Consider the following 26,486-nt stretch of genomic DNA (forward strand, 5'->3'; position numbering starts at 1 on the left):
ATTACATCATACATGCAAGCTTCTAATCAACTGATTTGTATTTGTTCCTGTCATGATTTCTTTTAGTATGAGACATTTGTAAAGTCTTAGATTTCAGCAAAGACTTTTAAGATGAAGAGTGGAGAAAATTGGCCCATAAAAGGCTGAATCTCAAGAACCAGAAAATGACAGATTGTCACCAGGAATTTCCCTCATTTTTCTACTTTACCACTTGCTAATTTCCTTTCCAATTTATGATCATATGAAAAGCTTATATAAAACAATGAAATTGCAGCAGTATACATATTTTTTAAATAAAATATTAATGGAAAATGACAGCAGTGTAAATGCTTCACCTCAAAAATGGACTACATGCCAAACATGTTTTCACCCAAGAACATTTGTATGGCATGTACCACTGAATCCAGATCTGTAGAAATCTTCTATTTTTGTGGGTGGTTTTTTTGGTTTTTTTTTTTTTTTTTTTTTAGTCTTGAATAAGATAGTTAATGACCAGATGTTTATTAAGTCTTTTTGACATTTTAGAATTGCAGTAACAATTTCCTAAAACAATGCGTTTCATGTGTAACATGAGCTTTTGGAGGACTTACTGGGAATCTGTACATTAACACTCAAGCCAGCAAGGCTTTATTCAGTGCTGGAGTGGGGAACGTGCTTCCCTGGTTAGTCAATTATTACAGTTATTGGTCAGTACAGAGATTGTTGTTCTTTTTTCTCACTTACTTGAGATCTGCTTCTTTGCTAAAGTAAAGATGTTGTCTGCTTCATTATTTTAAACCATTTTAAAAATAATACTGTGAAGACACAATAACTCTGCAGTTTGCAGTTACATTATGTCATGATCTTCATTTTCTTTAGAAATATGTTTTAATATACATTCATTATATACATCATTTGTACTCATCTGGTTTACTCCAGCTGTTTGCACTACCAACTTGAATGCTTAAAGAATTTATAAATCTATAAGGTAGTCTGACTTATCATTCATTACTCTTAAAGAAGCAACTGAAAGATGTGCTCTTATTTAGAAGCTTTGAAGAAATACAATGCCTGTGAGTCATGTTTTACTTGCAAAGTGGGATATATAAACTCCAGTAATTTCTGATGGATTCTTTGCTAATTATTTTGTTTACGTAGTTATGTTTATTTATTGAAAATATTTATTTCATTATCTATTTATTAACTTATTATTGTTATTTATTTTCTGGATACTCTAAAATATTGGAATATATTTTTTTAAATCTTCCTGTGCTTGAAACACAACTGAAGGAGAACAAAAGGAGTAGTGACAGCTTTGTCTATCAACCTGTGTGTTCCTGACTGCATTGCCATGGCAATTATTTCTTGTGACCCTGCCATCATTTTCCAATACTTAAATGTTTATATACAGTCTCCTCAAAAGACATAAGAAAACTTCCTTGCAACGCCTGGGAGAACAATGAGAGACAATAGTCACAAATTGAATGAGGTAGCTTCCAGATTAAAAAGAAAAGAAATGGAAAACCAAAACAAAACTGAAACAAACCCCAAACACTTTGAGGGTAATTAAGCATTAAAGCATGTTGCCAGGAAGGGTTGTGGAGTCTCTGTTGTTGGATTGTTTTTCAAGACTTTACTGAATAAGCCTTAAGAAGCCTGAGTTTCATACTGGCCCTGATCAGAGCAGGCAGCTGCAGCACATTACGTCCTAAGATTCTGCTTTGATTTGATGAAGGACCAGCATATTTTAGCAGCACAGGTAGCTATACATGGTAGTTATATGTATGCCCATTATGGAGCAAGAGCAATTGCACAGCATCTGCAGTTTTGCTTTCTCCAGCCATATAAAATAAACTTTCTGATTGTTTGATTATAGAACAAGGAGAGGTTTGAAAAATACCTTGTTTATGAAATTTTTTTTTGAGTTACATGGCATTATAATGACATCAGTGTAGTTTGTTATTCTTCCAGTATGTAGAATAAGTCCATGAATAAAAAAGGATATAATTATATAAAAGTATAATTATGGACACCCTTATGAATTGTTCTCTAATTGTGAGGGAGCATAATAGGAAAGATTTGAAGCTGATATCGCTGCAGGGATATAGTTAATGTTTTTCTTCTGCATTTTTGTAGCATTCTGCCAGTTGCTGTAAACTGTTTTCTGTATTACATATTCACAGAAATGTAACTCTTATTTTCAGTATTAGCTTCATTGCAATAGCCCTGTTGTGCAATTTACTGTATTTGCATGACAAAAGGCAAGAATTTATAGAATAGTCACCAGATTTTTCTAAGTTCATTTATCTTTTAAGGGCAGTTGCATAGGACGTGGTAGGTTTTATTTATGATCAGGTGAAAAGATGCATCTAAATCCCAAATATATTTAAAGAGTAAACTCCTATTTGCAAGTGCAGGTACCTTTTCATAGTGGCTTCTCTTCTCGTTCTGCATAGGAATGCTTTCAGTTTATACTGCCAGCCCTACCTCACGCCATTGATCTTTTGCGGGATGCCATTGTAAAAGTAAAGGAGGTACACGATGAGCTTGAAGATCTACCTTCACCACCACCTCCTCTTTCTCCTCCTCCAACCACCAGCCCTCACAAACAGACAGAAGACAAAGGAGTGCAGTGTGAGGAAGAGGAGGAAGAGAAGAAGGATAGCGGAGTTGCCTCAACAGAGGACAGTTCTTCTTCACATATAACAGCAGCAGCCATTGCAGCTAAGGTGAGTCTGGCTTCTTTCCTTAAAAGACCCTTTAGATTCTGTCTCAGGCACTTTCCACCAATGTTCATTTGCAAGTTATGACTCTACATTGATGTCTTCGTGTCAAACAGATTTATTTCAGGTACATTTTGTAGAAGTAGAGTTTCATAATAATATATGAATTCTGTTTTGGTAGGTGATTTCAAATTCCAGTGGGAGAAATATAATTTATTATCTTGGTGTTAACATATGTTTTATGATATCATTCTGATGTGACAGACTGGTTTTAGTGGCTTTTTATAATTCAAAGTATTCACACGCCTGAACATGCAAAGTCCAGTAGGCGGCATGTTAAGGAATCACAACAAAACTTTGCAAGCCATAATATCTAATTTGAAATTAAGATTTTAGTTTCTGAAAGCTGGTAAAAGTATGACAGACAGGTAACAATTTAAGTAATAAAATATCCAGATTACTGTATTCCAATATGCATGCCTGCATAAAAGATGTGAAATTCTGCCAACAAACTAAATATCATAATGTCTTTATAGCCTTGCTTTAACCAGTAATCATAGATCAGCATTACTCAAACTAAAATAATAAATTGGAGACTGCAAAAGAAGAAAAAGAGGTAACACTTGTAAATAATTTCAATTCAAATTTTAAATATTTTCCCAAGAATTATTGTACTATTTGAAGCAATATATAAATATTTGCCTCAGTTTTATGTGTTCAGTTTTCTAATGGAAAGATAATGTATCCCTTTGTGTTTGGAAACAGTTTTTTCCAAACTGCTTTGTTCTATATCTACTCCACAAGTTGTGCTTTTAATTCCTATTATGAGAATTGAAAGTAACTAAAAGTTATATTAAACAATTTCTAAACCAAAGCAGCAACATTCTAACTCCAGAAATGTGAATTCAGGTCTGAGACATCTTGACATTTCTAAGACAGCTGCAGCTGGAGATCATCTCCCAATATACAGAAAATCCTGATTACATATGTCTTTGCAGGGATGAATTAAGGTAATTATCATTTGCAAGTATCAGTTTTTATTAATGCAAATTTTAAATTGTTTAATTTCTTTTGATGCAGGCAAAGATAAATAATATGTGCCATTTTTAATGGCAGGAAATAATCTGAGATCTCAACTGGCTGTGTTCATATGAGCTTGGCTTTTTGGTGTCACATTTGTCGTCACCTCATTCATTTTTGGTCATTTGCTTGTACAGTTTCACGTTTTCCTGTCACTGTATTCATGGCTGTTATGTGTTGTGCATTAGAAGCATCCATCCTATACCAGTCCAGCTGTTATCATGGCTAAAGATCAACAGCCCATCCCTGGTCTCATCAGTTATTGCCATCACACAGCAGGCAGTGCAGGAGAACTGGTAAGAGACATTTCCACGAGGCTTTTGCACTAACATTAACTAAAAACACTCTGCCTGCCTCCTAGTCTATGTATGAACAGACAGTGTTATTTATTTTCTTCTAACAAAGGCACATCAGTGCTGTCTTTGAGAGCCCATGTTACAGAAAATATCTGTTTAAGTTAAAGGGCTAAACAAGGTAAAGGTCATGTGTGTTGTCACTTTGAATCATTTATCTGCTGAGATCATCTAATATACTCAATAATTTATTATTAAAATAATCTCCTAAAATTACTGCTTTAGAGCTATGAAATGGTAACTTTCTCCTCTTTGTCTTGTTTTGCTGCTTTTCTCTCAGTTTTTTTTGTCAACATAATAGAGCATTTGCACTGGATGTTCATAGTTTGCTTTCATCACTTGCAGTTTCTGCCTCATTTTTGTTTCTTGTGTAGAAGTAGAATTTCTCAAAAACAGAAGACTTTGGGAATCAGGAAGCAGTGGACTTATTACAAATTACTGGGTTTTGGTGAATAGTAGGAAACTATTTCAATGAATGGTAAAAAAGGACCTGTTCCCTTAGGCAAATAGTAATTTAAACCATCAATCAAATAACCTAACACCTCTGTATTTAAAACATGATTCTGTGTCTCTTGAAACGTCACTTAGGAAATGTGAAGACTTTAAAGTTTACACACCTGATGATAAAGCTGTATAGTACATATACACACATACATACACACATTTATTGCAGTGGTTCTTTTTTTTGGAGTTGAGGTCACTAAACTAGAATTTGCACCATATTCCTCAGTATCAGTAGAACAGTTAATTTAGCCTCTATGAAGAACACTGTTAAATTGTCATACATGTTTCTGTGTTCTTTTGCAGATGACTCTTGAGCTATTGTTTTATGCATTCTATAATCCAAATCAGATCTTCAAACTCTGAGCAGAAAGTGGTTAGTTTTTTGGGTAGATTATTGGATTTTTAAGCTGTCCTTTCTGTATGTTTTTAAGACCTTTTTTTCTCCTGTGTAACAGTCATAATAATTGCCATCTACAGAATGTTTTCTTACCTCACCATCATTGTCAATCTTTGTTTCAGTTCTGAGCAAAAGAGAATAAAGAACTCGTATCTCTTCCTTTTTCTTGTCAATGATCTTGTCAAAGTTCTCTAATGTGAAAACACAAATATTTAAACCAAAATAAAAGTACGCCAGAGAAAAGCTAGGTCAGATAAAAATTGTAGAAAACATGACTGATGGGTATGGTGAATATCTTTCTCTGTCACTTCATTCATTTCTCATTACTTTCTGTCTTTGTCAGTATGTTACAACAGGTTTTCCACTCCAGCTAGCGCAAACAGAAACTATTTTCACTAAGAACTAAGAATTTCATTGTACCCCAGTTTTGAGATCTCTGCTCTGTATTCAATTTATTTGACACTGAAAAATGAATAAAAATATTATGGAGACAAATCTTAGTGAAAGTTAAAAGAACTATCTATCCAAAATGCAGTAACATTCCTGCCCTTCTTTATTCCAGGTTCCTGTGCACCAGGACACACAGAAATTTCTTACGGATTTATTAAACTCTTTAACAGAGTTAACAAGAAGTTGTCTTGATTAGAGGCTTATATTGCCTAAATTTAGTTTTTTAATATTAAAATTCAAAAACTCTCTAAATGTAGGTGAGAAAAATGAGAAATTCCCCATGTCACATTATATTTTTTGTATATTTATTTATTATATTTATTTGTTTCTGTTAATGGAATAGACATATTAGTAGATTCACAAAATTCATCAGGTTGTAGTGGTTCAAAGAGAATATTAGTGCTTACTTATTTAGCAATACAGCACATTCTACTTTCATATTAGAAAAACAGCAAAATTTGTAACTGTGACCTAACTTTATGTTCTCAGTGAGAAATCTTTCTCTACAATCTAGATAGGTTTAGATATGAATTATTTTCTGGTAATTGCATTTTATGTAAAGGTAGTGATTTGGAAATAATTCTTATTGAAATTAAGTGCCTGTGATCATCTTTTTCCTTTTCTGATTAATATCATGGCTGTAATTTTACTTAAGTTTTCATTTTCTCACAGGCAAAAATTAGTACTGCACATGCAGTTCAGGGGAACCTGGGATTGTATCAGTCACTTTATTGCAGAGAGAGGTTTTTATTACAAAAAGGTGATATCAGATAAAATTATAGAAGCAATGATTGATCAATATGGTGGGAAATAAAAATGGTTTTTGCATGAAGGGTATGCGACAGTATGAATAGAGTACCCAGAGTAAACCTAGGGAGAACTGAATCATGATATCATTTTCAAAAGCAATATTATTATTCATGTTGTGGGGTCTAGGAGTACATAAAAGGGATAATGGACCTGTGCACAATCATATCAAGATGTGTTCAGATTTTTATCAAAAGGAGAGAAAGGTATCTTATTTGAAGACTTAAAACTATTCTTTCTTCGATTTTGTCTTTTTTTATTTTATGCCCTTCTGAAAGTGTTTTTTTTTGCTGTATTTTCCTTAGGCATGGAATTAAAAAGAAGCATTGAAACTTGTAGGGAGTATCTATGCCAATATAAAACTTGGGGATTGTCACAATGAATTTAAGATGGGATTTCAGGAGAAAAAGTGAAGAAGAAGGAAAATCATGCTTCTGACTACAAACCATTTGAGCATTTGGAATATCATTGATTTGGTTTACCTCTAAGATACATCTCTGAGATGTGATTTGCAAATCAGAATACTCCATATAGAGGCCAGTTAGGCACTGTTTCTGAAGAGGCTGATATCCCCAGCATAGCTGTCCATAGTAAAAAGAAACTCTGCCGACTTCAGAATTTACAGTGGAAATTGTAGCATGAGGTGCTTAGCCTTGAAAGATCCTCTGAGGAGAGCTGACAGAAACTGACTGGCAAAGAACAGCCTAGAAACATGGTAGAGCAGAAAGGAGGCAGTTGGTGGCAGTCTGAAAACAAAATCTGTTTTCACTCAACTTATAAACAAGTTAGAAACAAAAGAAACTCTTAACATGAGGAGGAGGGTATATGGTGAAATAAGATCCCCCAGGTATAACCCAAGTATTTCTAAGTCAAGGTTGCTAAGTTAGACATAGTCATTATTTATAGAGGGGAACCAAGGAAGTCAAGGAAGTGGGAAATGACATTTATTTAATGACACAAGTATTAAGATTGGTCATTTTAACTACACTGAGACAAGAAACAAAGCTTTCTTAATGTTCTTAATAATGTAACAGCTATGTTACATGTGGATGTAACCTATCTAAAAGCTAGGATTCAAGCTTGTTCCTGGAAGCCATACTGCCCAGTGGCTTCTATCTGCCCTAAAGTCTTAGTAGGCAAGAATGCTCAAAATGCCTAGATGTAGACTGGGTAACAGCATCTCCATTTATTAAAAAAATCCTGTCAGGAAATTCCCAACATTCATGATTTGGCTTGTCACTGGATCTTCCTTTCTTGCTTCCTTTTATTGTCTGCTACTGCCACTTTTCCCCAGACACAGGGGTTCTTCTGATGCTCCTCTTAGAACTTGAACATCTGGCTGAATGAAGAAATTCTTAATGAGGAGAAAGATCTTAAAATATGCATGTGTATATATATTCCTTCAAAGATCTGAATGTCTACATTTTCTGGTTAGCTGTGATAGAATTCTCCCAGGATTTTCCCTCAGCGAAGCCATGATGGCTGTTTCAAATCACCTCCCTGTCCTCCATGTGCCTTAACAGGGCTTGTAGGAGGATCTGTCCTGTGATCTTCCTGGGCACAGAGCTGAGGCTACTGACAGATCAGTAGTTCCCAGTTCTTCCTTTCTACCCTTTTCTAAGACAGATGCAATGTTCCCTACTTCCAGTCACCTGGGACTTCTCCTCACTGCCCTGACTTTTGTAATGCCATGGACGGTGGTTTAGCAACTACATCAGCCAATTCCCTCAGGACTCTGGGATGCATCTCATCAGGTCCCATAGATGTATGTGTGTTCAGGTTCTTCAGCTTCCTCAGGTGGTCATGAACCTGATCATCCCTTAGAGTGAGGCTTAATCATCCCTCTGGCTTAAGGTCCAGCCATTCAAGAAGTATGGGAAGAGAGGCTGCCATTGAAGACTGAGGCAAAAAGTTGTTGCTTGCCCCAGCCTTTTCCTCATCCATTGTTACCAGATTGCCAGTTGTTCGTCAGGAGGGATGTGCTTCCCTAACTGGCACTCTAATATTTTATGGGGGAAGTAAAAAAATACTGAATTTTTATTTTTCCCCTCAGAATGTATTTTAAACCAAGTGTTGGCTTTGGATGATGGTTTCTAATGCTTTTGCCTTTCCTTGCTCCAGAGAGGCCTGTAGCTTTTGCAGCACAAGCCTTACATTGAGAATTTTTGTAGCTGAAATTAAGTCTTCATGGAATAAAGAGTATTTACTCACTGCATGACATTTCTTGTGAGAAATTTTCTCACTGCATGACATTTCTTTAGAAGGGATCAGTAAATTTCTAGCAAATGCTTTTCTTTTCAGAATATTGCCCCCTAGTTAGTGAATGGAAATTCTGCTTCTCTTTGCGCCATGGTAGATATCATTGTTGATCATGGTTGGGTTTGAAACAAAGGTTTAAGAGGAAACCATTTTCTTGTTATTTCCTGTTGTAGTATGTTTGATTCATAGTTTTTTCAGGATAACTAGTATGCTCTGTGCTACTTCAGTTAGAATGTGACCTTATGTATTTGTTAGGCATTTGTTACTGAAATTAGGAGAGTATGCCATTAACCACTGCCAAGCGCTGAGTATGAGGAGGTGTGCAAACTGAGGAGTGGGGTATTCCTATGTTCTTGAGGTAAGGTTTTGAGTAAATTTTACATACAGTATATTTTTTGCTATTAATTCTCTCTCTGTTCTTTTTAAGATTCCAGATTCCATCATCTCTCGTGGTGTTCAGGTTCTCCCACGTGATACAGCCTCCCTCAGTACTACTCCTTCAGAATCTCCTCGTGCCCAAGCCACCTCTCGCCTCTCCACTGCATCCTGCCCAACACCAAAAGTAAGTGCATTTATGCCTTGCAAGCTCCATGCTCAGCCCTGTAATCTATCAGGTTAATGTCTTGCCTCTGCTGAACAAGGTTGATTCGCATGCAAGGGTTGTGTCATTCTACATAACAGATAAATGCAGGACAGTGTAGCTTGTTCCACGTGTACTGGTGCACAGGTTAACCTGTGGGCCCACCAACACCTTATGGTTACTGAAGTTTCTTGTTATCTCTTGCAATACCGATCATGAATATGAAATGTTGGCACCTTGAATGTGTTTAGTGTCCTTCAGTATCCCCAGGAACATAGATAATCCTGCCACTGAGTAACAACATTAAGCAAACAGTATTTTGTCAAAAAAATATTATGTGCAAATTTCTAGCCTGGGCTGGGGCAGATCTGTGCCCCACTTTACTGTTGTTTAGTTTAAAACTTTCAAACCAACTGGCTTTGCTCAAACTTAGATATTTGCTGCCTGACATTTGGAAACAAAAACCAGCCAAAATTTAATAGAAAGAAAGTTTTAATGCCAACCTTGTGGGATTATTATTCAGTTCTTAGTGATTAGACTATACTATTTAATCATTGAGGTGAACTCTACATGTTTACTTTTCATCAGGCTTTAAATAGCATACATCAAAAACTAAGCAAATTGACCAGTGGCAAGGCCTGTATGTAATGTTTACCTTCAGCAGAATTCCTTTCATCAGAAAAAAACTGTCTAAATTTGCTTTGTGTGTTCACATCACAAAGATCTTTCTGTGGCACCAGATGCTGACATAATAATAAACCAGTAGCAGATGGCAAAAAATAACATTCTTCCTTATCTAACTCATGATCCTTGAAGATTATTCTGCTTGCTAAAATGATTGCCAGCATCTGCTAGTTCTTCTCTCCTACTGTCTCATTCTTTTCTGTCAGTAAACAAGATTTATGGTCAATCACCCATGGAAATATTTTGGTTTAATCCATGGGATTGTTTTATGCAGTACATACTATCACTGCAATAGAATCAAAATTATTCTGATGGACAGCAAACTTGAGCTTCATTATATAGTCTACTTTTCTTAAGATTGTTCAGCAAATTCTATCTCTAAGCATCTCCTTCACTTTTTTCCTAAAATTTGTATCTTGTCTGATAGCTTAAAAATCAAAACATGAAGCTTTTTACATTACAAAGCTCAGAGCAGAAGAGCAAGTCAAAACAGAGAAACTGCACTGAACCTTATGCCCATTTATAAAACAAAATTGTCCAAAGAAAACCAAAGATGATCAGTAACAGGCATAAGTAAGAGACAGCTCTGCTGAAAATAGCTCTAAATGATACCTATCTATTTTCAGGAAGTTTATCACAATGGGAAGGAGTAAAGCCTATCTGTTATGAAGCAGAATGCAGTCTTCTAGACTGTCTTGATAGATTATAGAAGGAATCTACTAGAAGTTTGAAACAAACTGAAAATCTGAAACTGTGTTTGGGCAATTAGTGGAGATGAGCTCATTTCATAATTAGATCATGCTTTGGTATTTCATGGTGAGACCTGCTTTTCATGTATGAAAAAAATCAGGTTTTGTTCAAAATGCATGAGACCACACCACTTTTATAGCAGGAATTGCCATGCAACAGCTAGCTAGATGAGATTGTCTGTGATGTGTTTGATGGTGGTTAGTTACAAGCTGATATAGGGAAAAATTAAAAAACATACTAGAAAATAAACTTGACGGGTGATGGCATCTGTTCCTATTACTTAGAGGTTGGATTTTGCACATAAGCGTCTTTGCCACTTAGACAATTCTTGGTTCATTGTATGTATTACTTTCAAAAAGACCAAGAAACTACCCATTATATTTTTTTTCAGACATTTACAGTATCCTCAAGTTTCCAAACATCATCTGAATTTATCAAGAAATGTGGTTCATTCAGATTCTTCAAGATTATCAGTGTGTCTAAATGTCTTCAGTTGTTCTGTTTTTCATTCTGGATCCTGGCTTTCTAATAATGCAATATGAATTAAATTTATACTGGCCTCTTCCCCACACAGTAATGAGAATCAAAGTAAATTGAACTTCAGCATCCAGGTGATGTTCCAAGGTTGTTTATTTTGCTTCTTTAATCTGCGAGAGTGTGTCTTTTCAATACGCTCATTTGCTGGTGTAGGAACTCATTTCAGGGCTCCAAAACATGCATATATGGCATGAAACAAAGAAGAGGAAGTGTCAGGGGAAAAAACTTATTTCTTTGATTACGCTTATTTTTGGAGTGATGGTCTAGCCACAGAGCAAGTGGCACCATATTTCTTTGTCAACTGCATATTCCAGTTTATTTTGTTGTACCATTTTCTTGTTGCATTTTTTTGTCCTAAGTGTACATGAACCCTTACATCTCTCTTACTGAATTTGCTGAATAACACAAAGCTCTGTGTGTCTCAGGAAAAATAAAAAATCAAGCTTCTGCAATGACGGGAGCACCTCTGTTAAATGAATGTAAGTAGCAGGTTACTAATGCATGAGGATATTGGAGAAAAGGTATGGGAGAACATGTTACTAATGCTCCTGATTGATCTGTTAGAAGATTTTACCTTTTCATAATCATATTTTGGAAAACCTAATGTTGTTTATGTATACAACCAGATCATGTAGACAAAACGCAACATTTAATTGCAAATTTGCTTTGCTGTTTACAACTAACCATCCATGTTTTCTGAAAATCTCTGTTTCTAACAAAGTACTAAATGATAAATATTGAACTGGAACCTGGATATTTCAATCAGTCTTCATAAATGTCATTTCCTGGTAAAAGAAGTAATTATATTTCTTGAGAGGTAGGAACTTTTTAAGACAAATTGCCATTGGGACTACTTTATGTCAGTGATTAGATACATCCCCAAGACTAAGCAAACCAGCTTTTGTTAGCTTTTAATAAAATCTCTGTAGAAAACCTTTCTTGTTCTCTATAATTTTATTTGAGTTTCAAACAAAGTCGACCGCTGCACAAAGAGCATTTAAACCATATTTGTAGTAGATGGATTCACATATAGAGGCAATCAAGTTTTACTCAGAGGAAAACTGCACTAGGAGTCCTCCCTTTTCAGTCATTCAACCATAAAGTTTATAGTGGTTGTGGCATATTTTGATCTTGTTCAATATAATTTTGATTGTTTAAAAGTTTCACAGCTTTCTTAACATGATTTGGTGAATTTGCTGAATACTCACAGAAGCTTAGGATGACACAGTGTGGCTTACAAGTTTTTCTTGTCATTCCAGTAGCTGCTCAGATTCTAAGATCTCACTATGTTTTTGTCTGTGTTTGTGGTTGGCATTTTCATGAAGTAAAATGCAATGTTCTTTTCAGACACAAAAGCAGTAGGGGTACCTAGAGTAAAATACTTTTACAAATATGGAGAATTTTTTTAATACTTGCATTAATGTTGATTCTTGGGGCTTTTTTTAAGTTTACAGTATAAAACTTCTGATCTATAACTTCAGATAACTTAAAAGAATATATCCAGAGCAAATGACTGAGTCATTATTTCAAACTTTGAATTTTGTTCTACTCTTAGGGGGTTCATATGAGTATAAAAGAAAATTGCAGTTTTCAAGTTGAAGTCTTCACTTCTCCCATACATAAACGATGTAATCAGTACTTAATTTTTGGCAATGTTGTGTGTCAAAGTCAAAGGAAGCAGATTTAGAAGACCAAGGACAGGTTTTTAATTATCACCAGGAATTCATTTCAGTGACAAGAGATGTTCAAAGTATTTCACTTTGCAAGATCATCAGTCTCACTGATGTTCATTTCTTTCACTTCAATGTGCAAAGTTTCTTCCAGTGTTATCTTTGATCATGGAGGATCCTAAGGAACTTGTTATAGTACTTTTAAGACCAGAGTGTAGGGTTTTTTCCATCTTGCTGCTTCATTCCCTTCACTCCTTACATTTTGCTTAAGAGAAAGTCTCTCTCTACTTTACTTGCTTGTTTTCTGTCCCTTCCCTAGCTATCAGTTGTTTAGCTACACTGAACCAGACAAAATCCTCAGTAGTAAGTTATATCCTTACATATTTGTAGTTGCACTAGATAACTTTTTATTCCTGTGTAATGAAAGTCTATAGGCTCTATCTTACAGCTAAAATGAGCAAGCAAGGCTACTAGAATTTTTTCAAGTCTAGCAAAACAGTCATCTCACCTATCCACTGCTCCATCCATTAACACCTTCTTTGTAACAGCACATTTAATTCTGCTAGTTGGTCACTTTCTGCTACTTTCTGTCTCCTATGACGAACTATTGTCTTTATGATTCATAAGCAGACATTCACCTAAAGACGTAATATTCCCAGTGTAGAAAGAATGACACATGTAATTTATGTAAATGTTCCAGTTGCAGAGAATTTCTGAAATGAAAGAGCCTAGAAAAAATACTTTAAACTTTTTTTGAAAAAAAATGCTGATGAAAGTTGTTTCTGTGACAAAATTAGCCTGATTATTTCAGTAATTTCTCATGCTTACTGCTAACAAAAACTGATCTGTCATGACCCACTACCTTAATGTGAAATGTGTACATTGACATCCACACAATCAAATGAGTTACAAATTAATGCTAAATCTAATTCATATTTATGTTTTCAGTCTAGTACTTTTTCAATATAGAATTGCTGTGTGAAGTAAGCACATTAGCAAATGGGAGCAGGTGGAGTTGGAAAGATGTTTTTGTCGATTTTTGTTATTACAAATTTTTCAGTAGATATATTCAATATCTATCAGTAAAAGAAAAATCAGGTTCCTTATCAGAAATTCTTAGCTAATAATAAGGTGCTGTTGAAGGTGTGTTTTAGTAAGCTGTGTTTGTATACACAGTGTAGATACTTTGTGTTCGAGTGCATAATATTTTTTTCTTCTTGAATCTTACTGTTTCTTCTTAAGGTGGTCATCAAAGTGAAATATGTCAAATATGTGAATGTATTTTAAAGTTTGAATGCATACACTAAATTTCCAAGTGAGTTTTGTTTTGTTTTTCTTTATGAAGTTTGCGTAAGCTGAAGTTTATTCTACCTAGGAACTTGCTTGAGTAAGTAGGAAGTGCTTGGGCCTGACTGTTTAGCTGTGATTAGGTTGAGGAGCATGGAAAAGTGCAAAGAATGTTTCAAATTGTTAGGATGATCTACATAGGTGAGATCACACTCCAGGCACTATAAGGGTTTCTTGCTTTTTCTCGTAAAAATGCACACAAGAATTAGTTAGGTACTTGTTCCTGCCAAAACTTCCAATGTTTTCATGTTTATTTCTGGGTTTAATTTCCTCTTTGTTTTTTTCAGTGCACATTCCAGGATTACAGAAAATTATGTTTAGTAAAAAGAGATGCTATTAGAATGTGTATTTGAGTAGAAAGTGGCCTAATTGCCTTTGGATGAATCCTGCTTCCTAACGCACATCAGTCTACTGTATCCTCCTGGGTTCTTCTCAACACAATGCAGCAGTGGTTTTCAGAACAATTGCTAATTAAGATACCAGAATATTTTCATATATTCATTACCTTTTTCCCTCATTGTTTTAAGTACATTGTCTTGGCAAAACATGTGGATAATTCAGCCCTAGCAAGTCTTATTTTTAGTTTATATTTTGGTTACAAGCCCTGGTAGTTGACAACATGCTGCAGCTTCAAAAGTGAGACATTGTTGTAACTAAAGAAGAAGTAGCTTGGTTGCTTGGGATATTAAAAATCCATCAAATACATCATAGTTACTAAAATCCTTTCAAAAATGGAAGATACACTTTGTAGGAAGGTCAAAAACTTCAGGGATAATCTTTTGGGCATTTTTTTGTTACTACCAAAATAGACCCATCAACAAATCAACTCTGGAGAAGACGGACTTGGGTAAAGTGCAGGCTGAACATTGGAATTCAGTAGAATTACTTATTTGTCTTAGCTTTCTTTATTGAATATGTGTGCTTCAACTGTACTTTATTTATTCATACCTGGAGTTGGTATTAAATAGTATAGCAGCACCAAAATATAATTCTCTTCCCTTAGTCATGCTGAAGAACTCTTTATTTTAGAGTGGCTGGGAATTAGCTTCAGATGCAGAACATCCAGAACAATTCTTGCAGTCACAGAATCAGCTTCTTTTCAGACCTGTTATTGATTGAATCATACAAAGAAGCTCTAATGTGGAAAATTTCCTTACATTTGTATGTCTTAATTACTAGTTGATATTTATTAAGCTACAGATAAAAATTCATTCTTTTCCTAAGTCCAGTGAGAAATTTTAAACAGGTCAGAAAAGGTTACTCAGTCTTTCCCTAGAAATATGTTTTCTTTTCAAATTGTAACTATTCTGTATGTGTATATCTTCAGAAGAGAATAATCTTTCAGTACATACATCCTGACTCACACGTGGATTGCATAAGTTTTAGTGTCTGTATGCTAACACTGCAACAGATTGTCAGTTCCTCCTTGAAATTTTTTTTTTCAATTAGCTTTAGGAGCAAGAGTTTTCATTTCTTACTATGCTGTCTTCCAAGGCCAAGTGTTATTTTCAAGTTCTGGTAACTTCAATTTGTCATTTCTTTAAGATAGGGAAAAATGTGCATCCTTCTCACATTAGAAGCCTTACTGACATCTTTTCAGTTCCTATCCAAAAAAAATCTCTGGTTTGAATTCTGATGTAAGACAAGATGAGGGTTTTAGGGTTTGTTTAATGGTTTGGGTTTCTTTATCAACAGCTATGTCTGACTTTTATCCAGTGTCTTCAGTTAGAAATTACTGTGAATGCACCTCTACAGCATTGTTTGCAGGCTACATTTTCAATATATCTAGTTCTGGTTTTGTCACTGATACTTGTTGAGTTTGTTAGCACTTGATGATAATTTTTATGTTTTGTTGAAGATGGCGTCAGAAAAATATTGGCTTCCCTTTTCCATTCAGTCTTTTTTCTTTGGGGCTCTTAGTTCCTATTACATATGTCAATTGACTAAATCTTATTTTTCATGAAAAATGGTTTCAAGAGTAAAACTGTGCATCTTATAGGTCGAATTTTCATATAGTCTTATGTGTGTAGGAATTTGGTTTTCTTTTGTTCCTCTTCTTTAATGTCTTAGTCCATTCATACATTAACCTGATTTAATCAACAGCTCAGCTATGGGCTTCTGTTCCTTCACTGACTCTTGACGTAATAAATAATCCACATCATATATTGCTGTGTTCTTTTCTGATGAAATAATCAGCAGTTTTAGAAGTGTAAGGATAAACAGCAATTTTCTTGTTGGTTCTTTCTTATTAGAGTAAACAATTTAATGATGGTGCAGCAAAGTTCAGTGCCAGACGTTGTAGGAGAGATACCTGATGCTATTTTAGAACAAAAAGGGTTTAATTCACCCTTTCATTTCTGTGTATTCAAGGGCACAAAGTTACATGCATTCACTAGTCTGTCTAGAATCCATATGTGTGTACCCAGCTGGTCTGGTCAGGATAGCTTGAAATGATGGAGAGGACATGCAGCACCAGCTATGACCTTCTCCACAACTTCTCTAGCATCCTTCTTATGCCAATATCCTTTAAGTCAGTGTTAAAGGATATATCTTTTATACTCTTTAGAACCTGACAGTAAAGGGGATATTTGTCTCTCCATCTGGTTCCACCTCTTGAATATGTTAGATTTTCTTGCTGTACTGTGTTCTCCTTATGTAAATGTGCTCTTTATCATTCTGATTTCATCTCAACACCTCAACTCTGTTTTGGTCTGTAAATCATTTTAGGTTTTCTGATTTTACTGCTTGGGTATCCCCAGAAGCTCCATGAAGTGCTGTGAACTAAATGAACCATCAATCTGCATGCCATCAAGATTTTTATGTTCCTTCTGCTATGCTTTCTGGTGCTTCCCCCCCATCCATACATGTCCTTCCTTTTCTCTGCCACCCTTAATATGTCTATTAGACATTCAAGGAGGGTTCTTATGCTGGTCTATATTACTTTGCAATTGAAGCAAGCATGTCACAGTTTGATATTGTATCATGCTTCTACAGTTTTGCATCATCATTATCCTCATTATCTGCATTTCATGCACATGTATGCTGGTTTTGGCTGGGGCAGAGCTAGTTTGAGGCTACACAGCACTACAGCAAGCACCAAAAGCAAAAAACAGCTACTAAGGAGCACTGGACTAATACAGAGTCAGGCAAGTGAGCCCCATGACAATCACAGGAGCCTGCTGATTATTAGTTGAACAGAAATAACAGCTATAAATTCAGTTTAGCACATTTCAATCAAATCTGTCATTATCTCAAACACTTTGAGCCCCATGTATGGTGCCAAAAAGACTCTTGAAGTTTAACCCCAGCTGGCAACCAAGCCCCCTGCAGCTGTTCACTCTCTCCCCAGCCAGTGGGATGGGGGAGAGACTCAGAAGAGTAAAAGCGAGAAAACTTGTGGGTTGAGATAAAGACAGTTTAATAGGGAAAACAAAAGCACACACAAGCAAAGCAACACAAGGAGTTCATTCACTGCTTGCCATGGGCAGGCATGAGATCATCAGCCATGTCTAGAAGAGCAGGGCTCCATCACTTTTAACAGTTGTTTGGGAAGACAAACACCCTCATTCCAAATGTGCCCACCTTCCTTCTTCCCTCAGCCTTACATGCTGAGAAATGACCCTATATGGGGTGGGAGGGATATCCCTCTGGCTGGGGTCAACTGTTCCAGCTGTGTCCCATCCCCAGTTTTTGTGCACCCCCAGCCCACTTGCTGGTGGGGTGAGGAGTGGAAAAGGCTTTGATGATGTTGCAAGAACTGCATAGCAATAGAAAAGCCATCTCTGTATTGTTGACAGTGTTTCCAGCACAAATCCAAAGCATAGACCTGTGCCAGCTATTGTAAAGAAAATTATCTGTACCCCAGCCAAAGCAAGCACAACAGGCAACTGAAGGTAGTCTAGCAGCAGGCAGCTATGTGTTCACAGGAGCCAAAACTGATATTTAGACTAATAAAGCTCTTTCAAGGTATGCATGTTCCAATGATTAATGTATCATCTGCAGTAAAAGTTTGCTGGTTTCATCGCAGAAGTAACATCTATGTGATGCAAGATGTGAGAGAGAAGCAAGAATCTGAAGCACAGACATTGCTTTTTTCATGATGCATATGTGCACTTCCCTTCAAGTGATAGTTTCTTTAGCAAGTGTACTAATAGTTCCTGAAGTCCATTGTCCCCTTTGGAAAGGGTTTTAGGAAATAGAGGAGTTGAAAGTAAATGGCACCTACTGGTTCTATGATCTTAACTCCTATTTTGAGCAGTATCTAATATTTTACATTATAATATGTGATACCATCAAAGATCAGCAGACTAAAAATAGTTTTTCCCTTCTGCACAGCTGTCTCATGTGGAGGCCCTGGGGGGCATCCCCTGGGTTGGGGAGACACAAGAAGCTTCCCTCAAAAAGCTGTTAAGACCCCATTGGCTCCTTCCCCAGTTCCTATGTCTGTTCCTATGTCCCTGAGCCATTCCCTCCCTATTCCCTGATTGGCCCTCATTCTTTGTACTGCCCCGAGACCAGGGTGACCCCCGGGTCTTTTGGGAGAGAGAAACCTGGACTGTCCATGCGTGTATGCCTGGGACTCTGAACACCTCCCTGTGCGGCTGAATTAAACTTCTGTGGATACCATGCAAAGGCTCTTTCTGCTTCTGTACCCTGGACTTTACTAGCAGCAATTCAGGCTGCAACAGACTCGAGCCTTGTTTTATAATCTCACCATCTCATTGGTCAGTCTGCACTCAGATGCCTTTTAACTTAAATAGACCAATTCTTTCTTGTATTCTTTCCTCAGCCAGACAAGAGGGATGCGTAAAAATTTTCAGATTTTATTTTAATTAATTAACTAAGTCAAGCTCCTTCATTTCTGTCCTTTAAAACAAACTCATTCCAAAGTCTTGCATGCTGAAATTAATTGCCCCTATTTTGCTCACAAATTTAGTTTCATTTTAAAAGGCAAAATGTGTATTACCTCTTTATAAGGGGCATTTATGAATAGGGTAGAATTTGATGAAAAGGGTAGAATTTCTTCAATTAGTTTTCAACAGTATGTTTACTTCTTTGAAAGGAAAGGAAGTGTTTTTTTTCTATTTCTGATCACTTCCATGCCATCATTGCAAGTTATTGGATATGAATTTCTGTAAGCATTTATTGATATTTACATTTACTGAAACCTACATACGTTTCAGTATGTTGCTTTTTATTTAAACTAGCAATAGTGGAGAAAGTCTATATGGAACAAGTCTATGAGAAAACAGGGATCCTTAAGGTGAGATATTCAAAGCACTTACAGTGGAACATATTTCCCTCCAATGCCTGTGTTGGAAACAGGGCCTCCCACTTGATTACCTTACAGTAGATTTATGGAAATCATTCTGTAGGAAACAATAACAGGTTTGGCAAGATTTCAAACCAGCTGTTGGCTTTTTTTTCAAATTCGCACCACCCATTGCAGTTTATTTCTTAAGACTGCTTTTTTTTCTTTTATATGTAATTTTTCAAAATGTGAGGAGCACCTTTGAGCAAGGAGTTCTTACATGTTTGCATGACAGTCCTTTGCAACATGATCTTTGCTTTATGAAGTTTGTAGACCGCCTTGCTGGACAATGGTTTCACTCAACAGCACTGTTAGTATGGACAAAGATTGACCCTGGCCATTTACCAGGTTATTGTTAGTACTTGGCCACTTAAAGGTCATATTGTTTTAAGCTTCTGCAAAGTAAATTGTGCACCAGATCTTTCCACCTTAATTTAATCTTCTAATGTTGTCCTTTAGAGGATACACCCTTTTCCAATATCCTTACCAGCCCTTCCACTCCTCTTTCATAGTTGAACTCCTCAGGATGTATAAATGTGAGGAAATACATGTGACAAGTTGTGTTTACACAGATTTTCCAAACACACCCCTGTCTAGTCAAAAGGATAAAATATAGGCTGTTACAGATATTTGAGAAGAAGCTTTAAAGGCACTTGTCCTCTTCCCTTTAAAGTCCCACTACCCCATCTATTTTCAGAATGGTGAGATCTTCCTTGTTGCACTGAGCCCCAGTGCAAACATCTCTCCCTTAATTTTGGTGGTAGAAATGGTCAAAGAGAGCAGATATTTGCTTTATAAGCCTACCAAAGAGCTGGTTTGCTTTATCATCTACCTGTCCCATCATCAGGTCACTTCTAACTGACTTCACTGATGCAACAGTTTTCTTGGTGACCATGAAGGTATCTTGATAGGAGCTAGCTTAGTGTCTAAAAGTGCTTAAAGGACAGTGTCCACCACTGTATGCGCTATAACCCTGTGTCTGCTGCAGCTTTTAAAATTTAAGTTCAGCTTAGGACAGCAAGGCAAAATAGCACATTCAGAAGTGAATTGTCAGTTTGGGAAAGGTATATAAAAAGAATATAGAACTTCACTGCCTAGGACTCAGATGTTTTTATTTTTGCCTTAAATATGACCTTTCCTGCTTGCCAAGACAGATTTCTGATATATGGGATAGGTGTCTGGGTTTTGAAAAACTCTACCAGGAGCATGAGGTGCAAATTCTGCTTTCTTTTGTAGGGAAAACTAAGGAATCACTGAGGTTGCAGGCATAGGTGAGGAGCAAAATGTGCCAGCAGACAGTGAAAAAATGATCAGATTGGTCAGAAATGAGAGGACTGAAAGTACTGAATTGAGGAGAAATTGGATGTAAAGGTTGAATAGTAAAGGTCTGATATAGACCAAAGCTATATTTGTGGCTCTTGAGTGATGAGGCTGCAGGACTTAGAGTGTTTGAAGAAGAGTAGGAAGTAGCTTGGATGCAGGAGGTAGCAATAGCATTATGAGAAAAGGGCTATGGTCAGGAAGTGTCTGAAAGGCAGCATTGAGCAAGTAGAATGATTTGCAAAGCTTCAGCTGTGTGACAGGACAGTTGTCCAGCTGTTCACTTTATAGTGACAGTAAGGACCAAGCTCTCATATGCCCAGATCTCTAGTTTAAATGAGATTTAGGACTTTATGTCACTACAAATAGAGGCACTATGTAATGTTTGTATTTACTGTAGTCTGTCTTGCCCTGGCTGTGCATTTCACCTATCGACTTTTAGACTTTATTTCTGAACATTAAATTTAACGGAAGTCAATAGATATTTTTAAAGAACTGACAAATGTTGGTGTAAAATTACCAGTGTACAAAGTCTCTTGTGTAAAGACATGGTTACATTATCTTTGCCATTATGTGTGTTAACAGAGCATTTGATCTAGTGATGATGCTAGTTTGAAAACAGTAAGAAAATTACTTGTTCCACCTGCACTGTGTTTATTCCTACATCTGCACATGGAACAGTGTGAGTAGTAGTGCCCGTTTGAAAAAAAAAAAAAGTGGGTAGTGTGAATAAAATTTGAGATGGTATGATCAATGATGTTTTATTGGCATCCAATAGCATTCACATACATTACGCTTTTGTTTAACATTAAGGGTTAATGTTATCAAGAAGTGCAGCAACCTCAATAAAATTTTTATGCCAAACTGTGGTATAATGCACAGATGTGAATATGTTTATTGGCTGAGAATATATGTGATTGTTATAGGAGCCTGTATTCCCTTGTTTGAAATATTCCCCATTTATTTAAGAAGCCCCCACTAATTGGTGTTTGTCTGCCATAAAACCGCAGAAGTAAAAATACTTTCAAGTGCAAATCTATTTTTTATGCATGGATGTAAAAGTTATACATAATGCATTTTTTAACTTAAATTGATTTGCTGCTATATTAAAAATGTATTAGGCTCTTTGTTAGCAGTAGAAAACTGCTCACTTGATGTAGAACATCATTCTTATCAGGGAAGAGGAAGAGAATTCAAGTTGAAGTTTGGATTTCTGTCAGAATTTTCCACTCTTGATTAGGCAAGTAAGGGTTGTAAAACATGCCACCTAGACCAGTATTGTATTATATAATATTTGGAAGTTGACAGTCACTGTCCCCACCATCAAAGTTGTTCACAGTAGTATGTAATTACTTCACTAATTAAAATTACTTCTTGCCCAACATCAAATATTTACAGTTTCTCTCTTTTTTTTCTTACTTGGATGTCACTACCCTTCACTTCTTTTCAGTTTGTTGCATACCTTGAACTCGATTAACATTCTTTAGGGTCAGAAAATGCATTTTCCATCTTCATAAGTTTAAATCTCCTTTGGATTCAGCTCCCTTATGTGATCTGGCCAATACATAAGATTTTTTTGTTCCTGGCCAACTGATGTGAAATCATTGCCAGTTGAGTTACTTTTGAGATATGTTTCTCTGTTAATATGAGCTCTGTGAGAACTTGTGTGAGAGATTTCAAGAACATTTATTTGGAACATAATGGTATAACAATATGCATAGTATAGCTTTTGTAGTTTCTGTTCATCAGCTGGACCTCCTTCTCTTGTTGAATGCACTTTATCAATTGGAGAAGTCTCCAAGCTTTTGATAACAAATTCCTGATGGCCTCTAAATATCCCTGTTCTTTATATGTGGTATTCTTTCAGAGCCCCTTCATGTGGGAGCTGTTTGAATATATGCTGACTCATATTTAATTTCTCTTCTGGTATGGTTTAATGTTTTTTTCTTCTTAATGCATTTATATTTAAGATCATTTTCATGTTTTTTATACATCCACCTACCTTTCCACTGAATCACAAAACACCTCTTTAAGCTGGACTGGAGCTTATCCTATTGTTTTTCTTCTATATTTTTCCTTGATTAGTTGAATAGCCCTTGGGGAGGAAAAAAAATAAAAGCAATTTCAGGGTATATTGTGGAATTCTGCTGAAGGAAGTGAACCAAAGTAGGAGCATCACATGTGCAGTTTTGTTCTAGATTTCCAAAACTGATCATCCTTTTCTCAGCATGATGCCCTGCACTTTGAGATAAAACAGTAACTGGAAGGAAATAATGGCAGATAAAACTGAAAAAAAAAAAAAAAAACCAAGGTCTTATTTTCCCATGGAATGTACAACTTCATAAATATTTGGTAACAGCATGTGGACTCACATTGACAAATATGATGCAAGCAAGTTTCATGATTTGGATTTGGTATTCAGTAGAGGATACTCACTCCCTTGCACTGCACATTGCCTAAGGCAGCTAGGTTAGAAGCACATGGGAACTTCCAGCTAAATGCAATAAGAGGCAATGGCTGGAAACTGACAAGGGACTATGTTTGTGGAAGGAAACAGAAAGTGCTGTCATCACAAGTTGTCAGGGATATGTGGTATAACATACCTGCCAAATCATCTCTTTCCAGACTCAGTGATGGTCCACAAGTAATAATAATAGTTTTCTTTATTCATCACTCATTTTTGACCTCTGCAGTAGTAATCAAGTGGGAGAACAGTTACGTTTTTCTTATGTGTACAGCAAATAATCTGAACTTGATTTGGATGCTGTGTAATATAATCCCATACTTTTAATTATGATTCCTACATTGTGTGCCCAGATCATCAAATAAGGTACTTGACACCTCTTTAAACTATTGCTGTAAAAAATATCTATTGTGAATTTTGCTTTTATTCAATTTCAGAATTAAGTAATTTAATCATATCAACAAGATGTTGTCATTACGAACCATTCATATGTTGCCTGGGATTTTGGAAAAAATCTGACAGAGGTTTGGCTTTTTGGTGAATATGGATGAGAAAACACTTTTCTGAAGAGCAAAATTCAGTTTCTCTGTCGGAATGTAAGCAGGGAAACTAAAGCAGCACAAATAGAGCATATTATCAGAAAGGGGAAGGAGTCTAAGATGGATAGTGTTAAATGTTTGTTAAATTTCTCCTGTTGTGGAACTCTTCCTTTCAATAAATCCAGCAAAGGCAGAGTCTCAGATTAGGTAATTGTTCAGAGCTGTTCTTCCTTTATGACAAGTATAACTGATAGATTAGATACTTATTTAAGGTTAGGTCTTCTAAATTCTTTTTTCTGGAATAAAATGAAGGATGAAGATAATAGGTTCATTTCTCACCTGCTCTATTAAGTAGAAGGCAGTGGAATAACACTGAAACCATATGCAAGACTTCTGCTCAGAAAACATTTTCTGTTCTCTCATCTTCTAACAAATCCATTAACCATATTTGAGCATTCCTCTTTGCTCACTCTTTGGTTCTAGTTTCCTTGCTTCCTAAGTTTTCTTTGACTGGCTTCCTATCTCATTCTACTCCAGCTGTGACTCCACATTGTTCTGCAGATATAAAGATAGGGATACCTGTAGCTAATTTTTAGCTATTAACTCCTGCTGTTATTCCATTGTGAATAAGAAAGGGATGTAAATATAATGCATTTATAAACTGTCAGTGTATTATACCCTTCTAGTTTCCTGGAATGTACCCTACACAGCACCCTTCTTCCTTCTTTACATTACATATCTTCATCCATCACCTTCAGAGTGTTCCAAAACCCTCAGTAACAGTTTGCCCATAACTACTTGGTGTTGCTCCTGCCTCATCTTTTAACCACTTATTTAGCTTGTGTTGTGGTATAGATACTTTTGATTTAGATCACTTACACATATTTTTTATCATAATCTTTTCTATTTGCCAATGTTCATCTGTTATAGGGTTCTTGTGTTAGCTGAGTTTCTGAAAAACAAGGGATGTATAATCCATGCCATTTTCTGAATTACAACTTCTAGATCATCCTACAGTTGACCAGAGAAAGATAAGGATACACCTGAACTCCTTTCTGTGGTATTCGCCATGAAAAAGATACAGGTTTTTATTCTTGCTGTCCCTTGCTTTCTTGGTAATACCCTATTTAATTCCCAGAACAGATGTAATGTAGTTTGTGCAATATTCATGTAATTCTGATTCATCCCTTGAGAAGCATTCAAGTTGCACTCTGCAATGCTCCTGTAGAAAACATGCTGTCATGTATATTAACTGTGCCATGGATGTAAAGCAATACTTAGACTATCTCCTTGGAATTTATATATGCAAGCATTTAGAACTTCATTGCTCACAGTGTACACATTGTGTATTATTTCTATGTATATTTTGAAGAAAGAAAGAATAATATTAGATATATGCACCTGTAATATCTCCAATCTCATTTCTAACTGAATTCTAAACCTTCAGAACAACTTGAGCAGCAACAATTGGTGAGTAATGCAAGAAAAACCTTTTCCCTGAGGGGCAGTGTATATTGCTGTCACTTTTCCTCAAGTTTCTGCGTTATGTAGCATTTTTCTTAATGCCCTAGTTCCATGTCATTTTGTGAGATTATAAGTATTTATTTTTTCCTATTTCTCATTTTCCAAACAAACCTAAATGTATTATTCATTTTAAAAGTGACAAATTGATAAAATGAATTGCAGTTCTACTAGATTGTCTTACTATTGGGATGGTAGTACCTAACCAGGATGTTGGGGAAAGCATCTTTGCTCTAACTCACGATGTTTTTTGTTCAGATAAGGATCTTCTTCTAAATTGAGGTGCTCTTTTTTTTTTCAATTAGTAAATACAGATCTAATATGTAGTAACTCAGTTACAACTGCATATATTTTAATTGAATGTGTCTTCTAAAGGAGACATAGTTTATTTAAGAATGACTGTTTCTTCTTGGTCTGTATACTAGTATTGAGTGGAGATTTTCCTGGAGTCCCATGATAGCAGTAGTGATGGTGTTTCACTTCAGAGTTCAAATTGGATGCTATTTTAATGTCATAAGACCAGGAAGGAAAACAACAATTAATATAAATGTTTCCAGTGTATTTTGCTAATGGACATCCTATCCAAACTAAATACTTAAATTGTTAAGATATTATTTGATTTGCATTGTTTTCTTGAGAATCAAATACAAGTAAAAATAACAATTAAAAAACCAAAACACTCAGTTGACTGTTTTTTGAAGAGGATTTTCTCTGTTTTGTGTGGGTCAGGCAAAAACAATCAGGACAATTTAACTTGTACCTTGCTAGTGTGCTCCAGAGAGCATAAAGCATAGCTGAATTTCCATGGTTCATTCAATCTTTGGCTTCCTTGCTGAGATTTCTTAAAGACAGTTACTGTGATTTGAAAGGGTTCACCTCAGTTGTGTGGGATTTTGTTTTAGTTATGATAATAAGAACTTTCAGTTCAGTCTTGGCTCAGACTACTAGTTTGTCACTAAAGTAATTTTTATTGACTTCTTCCTCTCTGCTTCAAATGACATGTGTTCACTTTATTGGTAAAAGAGGTATATTTACCATATTAAGACATTCTGTAAATAACTTTGGGTGTAAATGAATGTTTTATTTTGCATGCTTCTAAAAATATGAAGCCTTTTAAGCAGCTACCTCATTTGTTTCTTCCATCCTCTGCATCATCTAGGAAAACCCATATATAATAAAGGAAAAGTAATCAGATAGGAGATGTTTGGGAT

At 35.8% G+C, this 26,486-nt stretch overlaps 1 protein-coding gene across 20 annotated transcripts in view; it reads left to right on the forward strand.

Annotated features, from left to right (window-relative positions):
* Positions 1–26,486, forward strand: part of GPHN (gephyrin) — a 275,204-nt gene that overhangs the window by 172,935 nt on the left and 75,783 nt on the right. For 11 of the 20 annotated variants that reach the window (XM_053945523.1, XM_053945528.1, XM_053945527.1 and 8 more), the window contains 3 exons: positions 2,436–2,708; positions 3,971–4,078; positions 8,980–9,114. In XM_053945523.1, the coding sequence (XP_053801498.1) occupies positions 2,436–2,708; positions 3,971–4,078; positions 8,980–9,114 (516 nt within the window). The remainder of the gene's footprint in view (positions 1–2,435; positions 2,709–3,970; positions 4,079–8,979; positions 9,115–26,486) is intronic. The other 9 variants (XM_053945530.1, XM_053945534.1, XM_053945540.1 and 6 more) reach the window with 1 other exon arrangement.

This window comes from Vidua chalybeata, chromosome 6 (assembly GCF_026979565.1).
Source record: "Vidua chalybeata isolate OUT-0048 chromosome 6, bVidCha1 merged haplotype, whole genome shotgun sequence".
NCBI classification, from domain to species: domain Eukaryota; kingdom Metazoa; phylum Chordata; class Aves; order Passeriformes; family Viduidae; genus Vidua; species Vidua chalybeata.